Genomic DNA, 17,071 nt, shown 5'->3' on the forward strand with positions numbered 1-17,071 from the left:
TATGATCTGATTTAGTCTACCAATAGGGATTATATGTTGGTCATGTGGATTTATAATCTAAGAAATTAGTTTCAATACTCTACCATCGGTGGCAAGAATAATGATATTTTGGCATCATTACTTGTTATCTATTACCTGTTCATTGACCCATGCCACTGGGTTATGTGGCTATGGCCAAATGTTAAATTTAATATTTGTTTATGAACAATATACTTTTGAAAAAAAAAAAAGAGTAGCATTCTTTAGTATTTGATAAGAATGAAATTTAGCCTAGTCAAGAATATATTATTGTATTTGATTTGTTATCTAATGTTATGCTCTGACCTGATATGAAGTGTTATGTTGCTTATCAGGTTAATGTAACTTATTATTCTTTTTTTTTTTGTTGCAAATTCTGATCTATGGTTTGCTGTGGGACTTGGGCAGCACACTAAATTGCTTTGAGCATTTGGTAGATTTAATTTTTTGAGCATCAAGGTTATCTTATTATTGGTTTAAAATTATCATGAAATGATTAAATTTTTGTTCAGTAGTCTTGCATGTATGTTTGGTTTGCATTGGAGGCATGCTACGTTCGTTACGCGCTCTTGGTTTTGGGTGTGACATCATGTACAGTATAATGTTGAAGATCCTTATACCAATCAAAGACAAAGGAAAGATAAGAGAGCAGATGTTGAGGCATATAGAATAATCTAAGGGCTAAGTACCTTTATGTCTTAGATTATATTGAAGAAACACTTAACGATGTGCAGTTAGTTGGACGTATAGGTTAAGATCATGTCATCAACAAAAAAATGAGGATGACAATCTATAGGGGATATTTAGGAAAAAAAATGAAGTTGATTTACAAAACTAAAATTATTTATAGCAAATAATGGTTATAAATCAAACATGAAATAATTGCTTAAAACCACCCATCAAGTGATATAAGCAACAAAACAGATATATGAATAAGGCAATATACAATGTTTATCATGTGGATAACATGAATAAGCTCATGCTTGGTATTTGCGTGGAATGATTTTTGATTTCATGGTTAAACAACATACACATAATAAACATAAAAAAAAAAAGAAGAAAAGAAACCAATAATGCACTTGGAGTGACCGAGGAAAAAGAAAAAATCATGACTTTGTAAGTTCCATACTTGAATAAATATAGCATGAGCAGTTAATAAAATAACATACTATTATATCAGATTCAAAACAGGGAGATTGAATTCTAGGAAGAAAATCTAAATAACCCGATCACAGCTTGAGGTTCAAATTGTTGCAGCAGCAGAAGCTTTGGAAAACACAAAGATAAGCAGTTAAATAATGTAACATTGTATACACTTGCTTTTATAGAGCTGCGACCATGTAATGCTTTCCTTCCAGACCAGAAACCAATTTCACCTCGTTAAAATCAAAAAGGAACCATCACTGAAATCAGAAGTATTCACTTGACAGGAAGCCATTTAAGTGGAAGATAAGCTACAAAAGAAATCATTGCTTAAACCATCCATACTAGGTTGTGCATGCCCGCTAGAACCTGTAAATCATTGTTGATTTCTGAGCAACTGGAGCTGTACAAGAACTAGTCCCAACTGCAAAAGGTATGGTTGAATGAATTAGTCTAGAATTATCCTTATCCATATTTTGACTGGGCTTTAGTATATGCTTTGCTCCTGAACTCAATTTGACAGGTCCTGCTGTTGTCCCAACAGAATGGTTTAAAGAACTAGAGCCAGAAGAAATTGTTAACCCATTTTTTTCGTTTCTCATTACTGGACGACCAGCATCAATGATTTTATTAGCCAAAGCCGACATTTCTGCTGATCTTGCATCATCTGATGAACAATCATTCAACTGTTCTCTCCTTGGGCCTGCTGGAACAGAGCTGTCTTGTATTGTTAAATGAGGCTTTTTCGCTGGTCTCATGAATCCATCAACTTTAGCTGCAGGCCTTTTGTTACTTCTGTCAGGCCGATCCAGACTTTTGAGATTCATAAGATTGCATTTTGTTCCATCCCTATCTTTAATCTTGTTTCTAAAGTTTGAATTGCCTGGAAAAGTGGATTTGCTTGCTGGATAGGATGGGATAAATGAAGAATGAACTAATGAAGCAGAGCCACAGGTGTGCAAAGAGCTGGTATTATAAGCAGGAGAAGATACAATGCATGTGGGATACGTAGAAGGAAGCAGAGGGAGCTTACTTCCAGATGTTGTGCAGGGGTGACAAAGAGCAATAGGATCGGAACAAAAGGGAAAAGGAAATTTGTTGCTCTTCTTATGCTGTCCTGCATTTAGCAGCCACTGCGGACAGCAAAGCGAAGATTGAGCTGATGATGATTCAACAAAATTCCCACAATTCTGATTTAAAAATGCAGGATGGGAAGTTGATGAAGTACTAAAAGAAAAGCTCTGGCTATGCTTGCGATGTGTAGACATTAGCAGCATATGCTGAATATTTTGAGGATGGGTTACAGAATTTACTGTAGGGTTGAGTGTCTTATTCAGCATTGTCTGAGAAGGAGGTGGATGGCTAGAAGGATTCAGCTTGGAGGCATAATCTCCGATGGTGGATGGAAGGCCAATTCTTGATATCCACTGCTCTGGGCAATCAAGATGCATATGATCAAATCTTGGTTCAAGTTCTGGACTGCAATAAATGCTTGATGAAGTCCCTATTGTTTGTATAAATCTTGATGCCTCAGAGACGGGCTGTTTGAAGCACCCCTGTTGAAGCCATTGCCTTGGAAGTGATGTATCAGACAGTCCAACAGAGGGGCTGTTTTCAGTTACGATTTCCTTGTCTGTCCAAATCTCTCCATAATCAAAACTGCATTCTTCACTTCTTCTGCCGACTGCAACGTTTTTACCCATCAAACGCATTGTTGGTTGGTTAGCAGGCTGAACCCCATGGTCCAAATTCCCCTCTGCTTGAAAATTTTCCCTGTTATTCCAACTACAAGCTTCGCGACTAGATTCTCTGCACCCATAGCAAGAAACTTTCGTCGAACTTGGTCCATGATGGAAATGTTGATCTTTGTCCATCATTGATACATGGTTTTGAACTTCCATCCTTTCAAAACCATGCAACTGCATAATACCTAGCCCAGAAGTTACAGGCATGCTAGCAGGATTGTCACACTGTTCCGGGTACGATCTTAACCCATCTTTCATGTACCATGATGCAGCAGGAAACTTTCCTGTCATATTTATATGATTCAATGTACTTCTTGGCTCAACGAGATTACAAATTGGGAAGCTACGGCAGGAACCCAGGACTGTGTTTTGCTCCTTAAATAAATCCCTAAGACCAAACCTACCACTGGAATGCAACTTAATGAGTTCTCCCTGCGAATTAAGAGGCAGGCCGATGAAATTCTCATCACTATGCTTGTCCCTGAAGGTGGACATCTGATCTGACATTATCAGCCCTGTTTCCCCAGATCTTTTTGATCCAACTAAAGTGCATATGCTTCTACTCAAATCTTGACGAGTGAGACGGCACATAGGTTGAATCTCTGAAACACATCTATCAACATCAACCCTGGGCCCTAGTGCTAAATGCGGTTGCCTCTCATTTGCTTCCATGCTCATTACTGAGCAGGTTCTCGAAGGCTGTGAAATTAGATTCCTGGCTACGGTTAGCGAACTCATTGCTTCAGATCTTGAGCCACTACTTTCAATGGGAGTAGACAGACTTCTTCCAGAATCAGATATCCCAAAAATTCTTCCATCTGAACGAATTCCTTCACCAGAACTTGACCCTTCTTTACCATAAGAATTCAGAACTTGTTGATCGCCTGAATGCAGGTGACTAGCAGAAAAAACTGAGGTGCCAAAGTGTAAGCAATTCGAATTGCTGGAGCTCTGTATTACACTATTTAAGTCCACAGCTTCATCCAAGGAGGATATATCTCTACCGGGATAGATCCTGTTATTGGGATTAATAAACTCGTGGGGGACAGCACGACTGTGAGCATCACTCAACTGTGCCTTGTCACACCCGGCTGTTCCCTCTGCACCACTTGTCGCAGCATCTTTCTCACATTCATTCACCATGTGAGATCCCTTACTAGGAGATGGAAGTTTATCACCTTTGCTTAAATCACCCGTAGCTGATGATGCAGCCAAGACATCTGAAAATATTTTGCAAAGGCTTTGCAATTGAGGCAGCTCCATGGGAGAAACGCTCTTGTCGTGTCCAAGTATGTCATCCTTGCCAGAAAATGTGACATGCTTTTCTGACACACGAGAAGGCTTAAAAGAATTTCCACCTTGTGTATCAACAATCAGACTTGACTTTTTGATGGAAGAGGCTTTTGAGCGATCCTTGAGGATGCCATGAACTTGCAGGACCTTTGCTACCTCCTCCTGGTTTTTGAAAAGCAACTTGGAATTTTGGATTAATTTGCGATTTTGCTTCTTCAGTAAACTTTTCACCGTTGATGGTTTGTTCTTTCTGACATCAGCAGCATCCCTCAGAGTCAGAGCCTTTCTGAACCTCTTCTTACTCACTGAATCATGAAGTAACTGAGAAATATCACGTGAATATGATGCTTTGAGCCTATAATTTTTCCCCTGGGACAGAAAAGGCAGCCATACTCTTCAGTTAGGAAACAAAAGAAGCCAGTATTCTTCTCTCTTTAAGGAGAATGATGCAATCAAGCAATGTGAATCAAGTCAGTTTTCTTTTCTCCCTAACAAGAATGTAATCAGTAACAATATTATTCAATTGGTATAAGTCTTTTTGTTCAAAGCTTTCCCCTGCTTCTTTTAAGCTTATAGAATAGTAATGAATATACCATGATTCTTGACGTGCATTTCATGACCATCTTTTCACAATATCGTGTCCCATTCTATTTGGCATCATGTCAGCTCATTATAGTCTGCAAACTTTACCGCTTCTGATCCAAACAAACGATACCTTTATTGTTAAATTACAAACTTTCAATTGCAACCTCCCCAGTGCAGTATATTTGATTGAGTCATCTCGCATGGGGGTGGGGTGGACTGATTTAGTATATACTAAGAAAGAAAATAACATTCTTGAGTTTATATCCCCTTAGTATGAAGGCCTATGCCGGCACCGTAGGCATCATTTCTTCATCATAAATTTTTGGCTCCATTTTCCCTTCCAGTCACACGGATAAGAAGTCAAAATTGTTGGCATATGTGGATTAATGTGTCAACTGTCAACGAAATTGTCCCCCCTATGAAGACTATTAGCTATTCTTTTAATAAATATCTCTATGTGTAAACCTTTTCCCTTAAAACTACAGTCTAAACAAGAAAATATTGGTATATTTAGTTTTTGTGCTATTAAATCTTCTTCTGGTTTTATCCATACACCAATAATATGATGTCTTATCCATCAGGTGTGACTGTTCAAGGAGCCACTCCTCAGTTTTGTTGACAACACAATATTTCAATGCATATTAGTGAACAAAATCCATCTCATACATTGAGAGACATTCTGCAATTGACATGCATGGACTTGAAAATAGTTGTAGGAATATAGAAACTGTCATTACAAATGGGCCTAGAAATGAAAATTCTTTAAAAAAATGATGATGATATGAATAATAAGAGCAAACAAGGAAAACAAACAAAGCATATAGTACTGCTCTAGGACAGCTCTAGGACAAGGGGTGGCAATGGGTTGGGTCAGTTTGGATTCAGATTAGGTCAAGCTCAGGTCTGGTCTATAAAAACCCTTTTAACCCAAGCCCCGCCCATCTATAATTGTGTTGAAAAGACTTAACCCATATTCACCCTGCCAACACAAGTATGATTTCATTTGTTAATTGTTTACCTTAAAAATGAAGCAAAAATAGGGTTGAGAAGAGAGGATCAAGGGGGCAACGATATAAAGTGAGAGAGTCAGAGAGAGAAATGAGGGGAGAGGGGAACAAATAAACACGGAGATGCTTGTAGAAGAAAATGGCCCTTCAGTATATTTTGTTCTTAAATATGTTGTCACTTTCTCTTCAGTATATTTTGTTGTTATTTTTAACCATTAATTGCATGGCTTTCCTAAATACCGAGCTAAGCTTTGATTAGTTCACGGCCTGTAACACCATAATTACCACCATCGTAAGGAACTAGGGATAGTTTAAAAAATATCCATTCCAATGATTCAATTAGTACTCTAGCTGGGAGATTTTAGTGATGTTGAGAACATACACAATACGTGAAAGTCGTCCAATGCGATTTTTGTTTAGTGCAACAAATGATAAGTAACATATATAGTTAATAATTAGCATGAAGCACGGCCTACTATGTGTGGGGTGAAAATTAAGTCAAAAATATCAATTTAGTTCAAAAATAAATATCATGATTTGTTTCAGGATGAACCTCAACTCTCCTGATCAAGCAAGGGGGAGCATAATCTAGGAGGAATAATCTAACTCTAACCATATTCAGTGACCCAGACCAATTCAATGCAACCTTAGCATTTACAGCTCTCATTTTTGTGTTTTCAATGCACATATAGTTTGCATGTAAGAATACATAATACCATAATCATATATACATATTCTATATGCACACCTCATCTATTATCAAATATGAGCAATCTATAATGCATATTAAGCACCAGATATATAATTATGGATGTATTAAAGTTAAATTGTTTTGGTCCTTTCTGGATCTATTAATTATGACGTAAGAGGCCCATTTGGGTCTTTGATCAAAATAACAAGTTAAAGTGAAACCAAAATATTTAACCATACTTGCCAATTCTTCTAGGCATTTTTTTGACTTAGTGAGCTATTTATCCCATTTACATAATAAAAAAGTTAACCTAAAAAGCCTTCAAATATTTAATTAATTACGGAAATAGAAAAATAGCTTCCATTTACCATTTAGTGGCTTAATCCAAACAAATAATGCCTTTCATTTAGCCCAGATTGATCTGCTTGATTCAGAGCCAAACAATTTCAAATCAAGACCATGCCTAATCCTTTTAGTGTTCAACGATCTATATTGACATAAGCTTGTCTATGTCTTAATAGTTCTCCATATATATATATATATATATATATATATATATATGTAAGCACATTATATAAAATGCTTATAGATAAGAATCAGGCATATAAAACTAACATATTTATATGTAAACCTTAGACATGCATACTAGACCAGATGTATTGAATTAATACGAGCTAGATAGGCTTAATAGGCTTAATCAACCAACCAAGTTTGGGTTAGATTTTTGTTGGACAAATGTAAAGACTGAAAAATTTAAAATTTTAGAAAATAAGTTAAATATATCAATTCTTTAAAAAGATATAATAGAAGAATTTGATATTGGTATTTTACAAAAATTTTCTGAAATATATATATTGGCTAGAAGATGTTTGATGGCAATTGTTCACACAACCCAGACAATCCTTGATCCAAATTGGACCAGATCAAACTCAGTACAGGAGCCTAACTTGATGCAACCTTAAAACTAATATGACTAATAAAATAAAATTATATATGATAGATATTCTGTGCGCATAATAAGAATTAATGAGAATATGCCAACATGTAGCATAAAAAGTTCAAATTAGCAGACTAATTATTCAAGCTATTTATTCGAGAATATATAATAAAAATCATTTTTATTATCAAATAAATGTCAAAAATATGTATAGTCAGAATGAAATATACAAGCTTACAAGTATGTTGCATAATAAATGTATTATGATTTAAAATATTAAATATATCTAGCTTTTAGATTACATATAGCATATACTCCATTGAGTTGAGAATAAGTATGCTTTCCTTTTAATAGTTGCAACCTCTTGACAGCAAGCAACGAGAATGGAGTAAAAGATAAATGTCAGGAATATGAAAGGGTTTTTTTTTTATTGCATTCTGCGTACCTTGCAGCACAAGCACAGATGTAACTTTAGAATTCAGATAGGTCAGTTTATCATTAGAACTAGTTAATTATTTCCTTCAAGTTAATTACATAGTGTCCAAATTTAGCGATAATTGTACAAAGCATGTCAACTTCCTAAAAACTAATAAATTGTATGCAAGATGGTACTTTTCAGATTTATTATCTATCAGTTTAACTTGATAATGAGGATTTTACATCATTGATAATGAGGATTAGTTCTCGTCAATTAGGTCTTTGATCAAAAAGACAACATAGTAAATTATAGTAAATATATGGAAATGGTGGTGGACTTTAAGCATCAAAATGTGATGATTAATCACTTAAAGGAAATGACGCATTCGTGGCATTCATCAATTGAGAATCTGACCCAATTGTTTTTTTTTTAAATGTCTATTTCCATAATATTATGGATGTGATGTTGGATATTCTTGTTTTAGGTGTTTCAAAACACCTCAAAATTCTCGTATTCTTATCTATCTAGAATCTAGCTGTTATATGCCTATGTCCATGAGGACTATTACCATTGTATATTCTGAATGGTCGCTATCGTGGGATTGAATGGCCATTTTCATTGACTAGACTATCATAAAACCTTTTCAATAAATATGTCTCTTCCCTTCTCATTTCAAATATGTCTCTCTTTATTTTTTTTCTAGAAAAGTCCTTTCTGTTTCTCTCTTCTCTTCTTTGCAAAAGAGCTCTCTATTTTTATCTTTATTTTTCTGCAACATACCACCAGATCTTCAATCTTGAGGTAAAGGACAATCAAAAGCAATTCAATCAAGCCTTTGTAATTGGAAGCGCATCCTTACAACACTGCTACTATAATTGATCTCTGACTGATAAACATGTTGGGATCCTTCGTGCCGAGTCATTAATTCCGAAAAAAGACAAAATCTACCTTTAAGGACAAAGCTATCCACGTGTCTCCATAGCTACATTTTTCTATTCAATTTATTTCTATTTATTTATTCTTGATTACTTATTTATTTGTGATTATTTAGATTTATTATAAGATTTTGTATCTATTGTCTTAAAATTCCAGCATGTGATATTTCAAAGTTTCGCCCCAACAAAAATGCATCGAGAGAAAAGTAATGATTATTAACTTCATGTCCATCCCTAGCAAAGGTAAGTAAAATGAATGCATCTTCACAAATGCCTCCATTGATCACCAAAAACATATAGTCCAAGTGATGGGCATTTCATAACTGTATAAAACTACAAGTGATCATCACAAACTCTACTAGAAATCAAAGCTGAAGGAAATGAGAAGGAGATAAAATCAAAGTGCAAGTAAATTTGTAAATTATTATTTAAAAAGGCATAAATGTTAAAAGGACACCTCAATGGCGGTCAAAAAAAAAAAAACGAAGCGAAAATGGAACAATATAGTTCCGACTGAAATAGAGCTCAAAATCCTTCCATTCTACTCTTCTAGGTAGAAGATTAAAGTCAGGAAAACAATGATAAATGACAGCTTAGCATGCTCATCATCAAATTTTCGATCCACAACAACGAAGTAACATGTGCATCAAGGAGAAAATAAATTCTCACAAGCAGTGACATCTTATCTAAAATCTCATCACTCAGCGAACAAAAGCCCCAACCGGAATCACATCAAAGCGTCCTTGGATAATTTTTTTTTTTTACCCATGAAATATAGGTTGATAGGGCCACTGAAGCACAAGCCGCATTCAAAAGATCATCCCAAACAATGACATCATGTACGATCTCGTGATCAATTGCTTACACCTACGATCTAAAGTTCTCTTTTTTTTTCTTTTCTTTTTTTTGATGGAACCATCTATTATAGTAAAGTTGAAGACTCCATCTAATCCTCTCCAGAATCTTCTCTGATTCACAATTTAGTTTCTCCTATTTAACTCCCAATAAACTTACAACATTCTAAAGAAAAAAAGCATTCTAAAGAAATTACTGTACGTAGTTGAGTCATGACTAACAGCAGCAGAAAGAAAAAAAGAAATAAACGCATAACTAGTTTTTTTTTCCCCTTTTGCTTGAAATAAAACAAATCTACCCTTTGGTTTCTTCAGAGAAAGAAGAAAGAGAATAAACACGTCTGAATAAGAATTGGGCGCATACCTTTTTTGCAGCACATGTCTCGGCATTTGATTTCTTCTTCTTCTTGCTCTTATATTTTATCCATGAATTCTCCCTCGTTTTCTCGATTTCCTTCACCCTCTCTTTTCTTTCCCTCGGCGAAGAAACACTCACATCCGTACCGCCGCCTCGATCTCCCCCTCCCGAACTCTCTTCGCCTCCGACTTCCTTTTCTCGTTCTCTATCTTCGACGGCTCCTCCTTTTCCTTCCTCTTCATCGCCGTCGTCAGTCTCGTCTTCAGCGGCCTCGATCTGCGGAGACACCGCAAACAGCTCCACGATGGACCTCTTCTTGGGCGCCCTTTGCTTCGCCTTCACCGGCGTCCTCATCTGCCTGCTCCCCTCCTCCGCCGGCGCCCGGGCTCTCTCCAACTGGAGCTCCTCGGCGGCGCCATCGGGCTTCAGTCCAACCGAACGCTCCGCCTCGAGCTCGTCGAACCACCATCGGAACTTCCGGGACGAGATCGGTGGCAGCGACCTCCCCATCTCTCCCTCTCTCGTCCCATCCCCATCCCCACCGAATGGCCAGCATTTGCCCGAGTCCACGCTCCTCATCTTCGCCGCATACTCTCTAAAACAAAAGGAGCGGAAACAAACATGAGATCCAAGAACGAGAAAACAAGAAAGAAGTCGAGAATTCACATACTATTACCGAATCGAGAAGCTTTCCAACGCCACCGCCATCGCTTCGGCCTCGAAGAGATGAGCAAGAGAGAGGAACGGTAGAAGGAGAACAAGACGGGGATAATGTTATTCCCCTCTCGAATTAAGAGTAGGGAACATGGTAGTGGGGAAGAAGGTCAGAAGGACAGAATAATAGAGGAGGAAGAAAATAGGGATAAAACCCGCAACCGCTTGCCTTTTTCCGTCATCTCCGTTACATTTTCCCGCTCTCCTCCTCGGTATTCCTGCCCTCTCTCTCCGTCTTACTAATGCGGATAGCGACCTGTGATTACAATATATATATATATATATATATATATATATATATCGTAAAATATAAATAATAAATAACCCATAAACTTCCACGAATCATGCTGCTTCCACTCTCGATGATGGTGATGATGGTCATGATGGAATGTCATGGCATCAAAATCATCGTCATGGCAGATGGCAGGTAATGGCATGGGACGGTGGGGAAATCAGCCATTCTACGGACGAGATCCAATGTCGTTTTCACTCCACTGGGTCGGACGGAGGAACAGGACTTTGATTTGAAACATTGCCACCTGGGGTGAGGTAAATAGGTTCTCCCGCCATGGGTCCCGCCTCTGCCCCTCGACACGTGATTGGGCAGCAGATCTCGTACCATAAATGGATTGGCTTTTTATGAATATGATCCCCAGTAATTTTGTTTTCTTTTACCATAAATAGGCGCCTCCTCATGCTGCAAATGGATCGGGTCACGGGAATGCTGCAAATGGGTTGGGTCGACTCGTGACCCGACCCGATCCGATCTAAATTTTAGGACCGGCGAAGCCGTGTCAGGCTCACCAAATCTCGACTCGGATCCAAACCCGATCCGATTAATTTTTTTTGGTCAGATTTTTTTTTAGATGCTCTTGGGACCGACTTTTTGAATTTAGAGAATGTTGGATTTGAACATGTGAATATAGCTTATATAGTAAAATATTTATTTTTTTTTCAAAAAAAATTAGGACAATAATTGCTCAATGTTATTTACTATTATATAGTGGAACTTTGAATATAAAAATACATAGATCCGAACTCGATCCGGATCCGACTCGACCCGAATGACTCATCGGGTCAAAATTTGTAGGCATGAATCCGATTCGATCCGATCCGATCCGATTTTCAACCGAATTGGGTTTAGGTCCAAAATTAGGACATGAACAAAAAAATCGGGTTGGATTGGGGTGACTCGGGACGTGATCCGACCCGATCCGTTTGCAGCCCTACTCATGCTATCAATAAATAATTATTTAAATATAAAAATAACTTTATTATCTCTTTATATTAATACTCTAAAAGTATATTTAAAAATAAAGTCTTTCCAATACAATGTAAATGTTAAATTTCTAAAGGAATTAGCGTAAAAAGATAACAGTGTTCATTAATATCATTAGCAAAAAAATTAATAGGAGGAGATTTCACATTAAACGCGTATTAATGTTTGTTTTTAATGGTTTAATTTATTAGATGAGATATAAGTTGGTGAAGCGACATTCGGAAAGGCGAGTAGGTGGGGCCACGGGCATCACTATTATGAAAGGATGTGCGGAGAGAAATAAGGTTTCATGAGTCAGAAAGTACCCATTTTCAGCCAGGTGTATTGACTTCCATCTCGATGACACCGAGGTGGTGTTCAAGTTTTCTCCCTCTCTTTTGCCGACACTAAATGAAGGTGGGTAATCTCAGCCGTACATGGCGCAGAGATTGGTCCAAAAAAGTCTACATCGCCCTCACACGAGGACGGAAAGCTAAATTCCAAATTGGCTAAAAAAATCTTAAGAAAAAATTATACCTAGATCGCATGCATGACAACGATTCCTCTTATTCATCATACATATACTTACCTCTATAATTTAATTATATTGGTGTATATAATATAGAGTATAATTTTTTAAAAAAATCTTCGGCTATCTTTGCCGAGAATTCTAGTTTGGAGGGGATAGGATTTAGATTTATTCGTAGTGGTTTGTAACCCGAGGTTCTTGTAACTCTTTTCCCCTCCCTTGTTCTCTTTGTGTCGTGAAGCTCATGCTTTTGCTCCGGATAGAATAATGATAGATGGATCGATTAGATCGATCCAAAAGAGTGGACTATGCCCGTTTGTCTGGCCTTAAGTAGGAACAGATAGAGTAGGAATCTGCCAGTGCCAGCTGTCATTAATCATTATATCCAGGTAGAATTAATTTGGTTCGTAAAGGAACGGTACATGTCCGACCTTGAATTTTGCAATTCGTTGCAACCGGACAATGTTTCATTATGGCGGACGTTGGTTCTGGAATAAGAAAAACTGGAGTTGGAATAATTAGTCTTACGGGAATAGTTCATTCTATAATTTATTTTTTTTGGAATAGTTATATTTGGCATTGGCGATTTTGATCAAAATAGTATTTCTTAATTATAGCTGTTTTTGAAAAGTTATTTGCTACGCTTGTTTTATTTCCTTACAAGACACTGTATAAGAGCATAGGGACTTCAAACTTTGCAATATTAAAAGATGACAAATAAAATAGAATCATTATGGATGGGGACTTAAAATAGTGGTCACCGGGATAAACGGGCGGGAATCTTCATAATATCCTATCCTGAAGAAACTCATAAAGTTATGTTCGACCTTATAGATTTCCTTGCCTTCATGTTCTCAAGAGGCAAATCAAGCTGCAGATCATTTGGCAAACATTGCATGGGTTGGGTAAGAAAAGCAGGTGTGGATGGAGGAGTTTAATATACAAATAAATATATTAATATTTTATTATAATATATTTTATAAAATTAATAAATTATAATTTTAAAAAATATATCAAAAGTAGTTTTAGTATTATATGGTCAATGATTTTGGATTTTTATAAAATCTTTAATCACTAGAATATGGTATGCAAAATGTGGTGATTTTAAATTATCGGAGATCAGATTACTCTCCAAAAAAAAGAAACACCAATAATTTAAGATCATTTTTGATGATTATATTTGAGTCTCCAAGTGCCACCTAAGAGTGCAAGTACACCTCGATCAAGATATAAAAACATTAACTTTCCCACAACTAAAAGTGGCGCGGCATTATAGTAGAAGCAAGTGCTTCCAACCATCACTCAAGATGCATGCCATAGCAGCTAACCCTTTCAACCACCATTCATTCAAGGTGCATACCCCACTCTTCAATTCACTATTGTCACTTTCGTGGTATTTTGATGTCCTTGCCGAAAGGTCATCATCACCGCAACCACCACCAAAGGAGAAATATCATCTTAATACGTGCGATGTGGTCCATGAAAAGCGTCGGCATCTTAGAGGCAATGATGGTCCTCTCTGAACTCAGCTCGTGGATGATGGTTTGCAGAGTTAATATATTCACCTCCTTCCTGATGTCACTTGCCAACTGATCTTCCTTTTCTTTTTCTTCTCTCTTTCTTTTCAGAAGGGGGATTGCGCTGAATCGCCTGATGCCTCTTGCCATTAGAAATAAAAGAAAGGCTTTCTGCTGATTCTATCTTCACTAATTAAATTAGATTGCTTGAGATTTGAGTCCTCCAGAAGTCCTAACAGACGTAAATGATATTCATGAAATATGCTAATATCGATGTACATTGGTGATATCAAGTTCAGGTATATTACAAGGTCAATCAATCTAGCTGCTGATAAATATTATAACATGCGCAAGTCTTCTATCAGTTCTCAGCATTTACTATTGCCTCTTTTTTTTTGGGTACATTCACTTACTATTGCCTTCATCGCTAATTTCTGAGCGGAGGCAGGATACTATATTTGAATTCCTAGTTTTCTTTTGCTTAAAAAATGAAAATTTTGATAACATTAAAAAAAAAAAAAACTTAATGGGCATACATTGTTATTAGATAAGCTACTAAACTCAAAAGAACCAAAAAGTGACACTAATATAAGAATTCCATTATTTGCAATTTGCCAATTGAAGGATAAAAATGTCACAAGAATTATATCTGAAACAAAGCCATAAATTTAAAACTGATCCTTCGATTCCGAAGCCAATAAGATCAGGAGAATCTGAACTCAAAGCCGTTTAACAGAGCTAGGATTTCAACATCAGCCCATATCGTATTAGCCTATTAAATTTTGATTTAGTTGTCTATATACACTCTACATAGATCCAGGTCATCATGGCCCTGCTACCGCTGTAAACACAGACAGAGACCCCCTTATGCAGGAGACCTCAATTACCAGTGCAATGATAATGCAACAATATGGCATTCAACAAACTCTCATACGGCCAAGAAACATAATTGCGATGTCAAAGTTTGCTATCCATGCAGAGAGTAAAATCTGATCAATCCCACCACTTAAATCCAGTAAAAACAACCAGCCATGGAGCCATTTTGGTTGACACTACCATGACTATTTTGACATTTCAGAACCAGAAAGCATCATGAGGTTCTCGTACACAAAGTCATGGGCCACATGCTGTTCATTGTTCATTTTGTAACAAAATAGACGTTCATCTGACAGTAAAGGAAACCAAATGTAAAGGTACCGGTACAGGTGAATCACCTTAATCAAATATAAGCATCCACTCACAATCAACACTCAAAACCTTGAGCAAGAGATACCATCATGGCACATGATTGGTTAATAAAAAACTAAGACTGTATGTTTCTCTGCCCTATATTGGATCACTTAGATCAAGCAACCATATGGACAATCAACTTTCACAGTGACCATATAACACTCCTGCTAGACGAAATCAGAAGAACGAGATGAGCGAGAGCGGCGGCTGCTCGGGTTAGAGTGATCTTTCTTAAACATGGCCTCTAGGTTCTGAAAGCATTTCAAGGGTCTCACCTGGCGAACAGAAGTATATGAAAATACGAAGCATCAGAGTTTTATGTTAAAATTTACTGCAATGAATTATGTGGTGCCACAGCTACAGTCCAAGAAATGTCATCAGAAACATAAAGGCTGTAATTAGGGGCTCTCACTTGTAGGCCAACAAAAATGTCTGATTGATACTCATAAGAAAGCTACATCAATGCAACGCTCTGCTAAAACACTCTCCCATCAAAATCAGTAAATTTGGGTAATATCCTCCACAAAGGATATGGAAAACAATGACCTATGGTACTTGACAAAGTATCAAAGTACAGTATTGGTTTTAAGTTTGCTGTTTTTAACCAATTCAGTATGTCAATACTGGACATGATATCAGGATATCTTAGGAGTCGGAATTAGATTTTGCTAACAGGATATTATTTGCTGCTTGTAAATCTAGTAATAAAATATAAGTGATTTCATTAATAATCATATCTTTGTGTGTCTTTAGCAAAAATATTTACAGACCATCAAATAACAAACTAGGAAGCCATAACTTATGCAATGCTTCAAAACAAAATCCACATGTTGATCATCATCCAGACAATCTAAAATACTTAAACAAACTGAAATAAAATGCTTACTGATGAACATTACCTTTTCATAACATGCTCCAAAAATAAATGGCTTTCTGCTGCGTGCAAATTATCTAGTTCTAATTCATGTTAATTTAGTATTTAAGGGGTAGAGATAATGACACATGATCCATCTGTGTTAAAAGTAGGGCAGTAACTTCATCACTTGAGGCCTGAACATACTGAAACTCTCCTGAGAAAAGCACACGGGCAATAGCACTTGGATAGGATTGACCTTTACCAATTAAGTAAACATGTGGACAAGAGAAGGATACAATGTTCGACCCAATTTATTTGTTGATTTGGCAATTTTAACATAGAACTGGAAAATACCCATCAACTTTTAGTGCCTCCTTGTATTACATTTCTTTCCAGTTAACATATTATCTATTACACAGTTTACTGCAACGCATCCTAGCTGATAGTGGTTTGCTTAAAGTTTGAAAAGAACAATAGGCCTTTTCTATGATACTTTATGCAACAACTACATTAGAAAATATATACATTTAAAACCACTTGGAATGAAGGTGGAAACTTCATTCTCAAAAAAGTGTCAGGCAGAGTACGAATTTAAGAAACATACCTTCCAACGCCTCTTATGAGCAATGTGGGCCTGAATAATGGTTAACCGACCAATTATCTCTCTGAATGTCGGTCTGTCAGCAGGGTTCTCACTCCAGCATTGCTCAATTAACCTACACAATATGATCTCTAAGATTCAGAGTTTCTAACAAAAAAATGAAAATAGCAAAAGTTGGCATGCTTTTTTTAAAAGCATTCAATCTTTTTATAATTACTTATGACAAGAACTCAAAAAATTATGCTTCAAGAACTTTTTAGTGGGCAATCATTGGAATGAATGGATAAAGAAGCAGGAATAGGAGACATCTGAGTATAAAAAATGAACCATGAAAAGAATGTACCATAGTTTTACAACAACATCAGAAACATCTACTAATTCC

At 36.7% G+C, this 17,071-nt stretch overlaps 2 protein-coding genes across 3 annotated transcripts in view; both read right to left on the reverse strand.

Annotated features, from left to right (window-relative positions):
• Positions 1-50: 50 nt before the first annotated feature.
• Positions 51-10,882, reverse strand: LOC108511379. Its single transcript, XM_017843291.3, has 3 exons — positions 10,661-10,882; positions 9,991-10,579; positions 51-4,568 (listed from the first exon to the last, which is right to left on the reverse strand). The coding sequence occupies exons 1-3, from the start codon at positions 10,690-10,692 to the stop codon at positions 1,524-1,526; spliced, it is 3,666 nt and encodes a 1,221-aa protein (XP_017698780.2). The 5' UTR covers positions 10,693-10,882; the 3' UTR covers positions 51-1,523.
• Positions 10,883-15,018: 4,136 nt separating this feature from the next.
• Positions 15,019-17,071, reverse strand: part of LOC103708951 (integrin-linked protein kinase 1-like) — a 31,044-nt gene continuing 28,991 nt past the window's right edge. For both annotated transcript variants that reach the window (XM_039131152.1, XM_039131151.1), the window contains exons 11-12: positions 16,693-16,804; positions 15,019-15,507 (exon numbers count right to left, since the gene is read on the reverse strand). In XM_039131152.1, coding sequence (XP_038987080.1) covers positions 15,400-15,507; positions 16,693-16,804 — 220 coding nt within the window. In that variant the 3' untranslated portion in view covers positions 15,019-15,399. The remainder of the gene's footprint in view (positions 15,508-16,692; positions 16,805-17,071) is intronic.

Source organism: Phoenix dactylifera, chromosome 11, assembly GCF_009389715.1.
Source record: "Phoenix dactylifera cultivar Barhee BC4 chromosome 11, palm_55x_up_171113_PBpolish2nd_filt_p, whole genome shotgun sequence".
Classification (NCBI taxonomy): domain Eukaryota; kingdom Viridiplantae; phylum Streptophyta; class Magnoliopsida; order Arecales; family Arecaceae; genus Phoenix; species Phoenix dactylifera.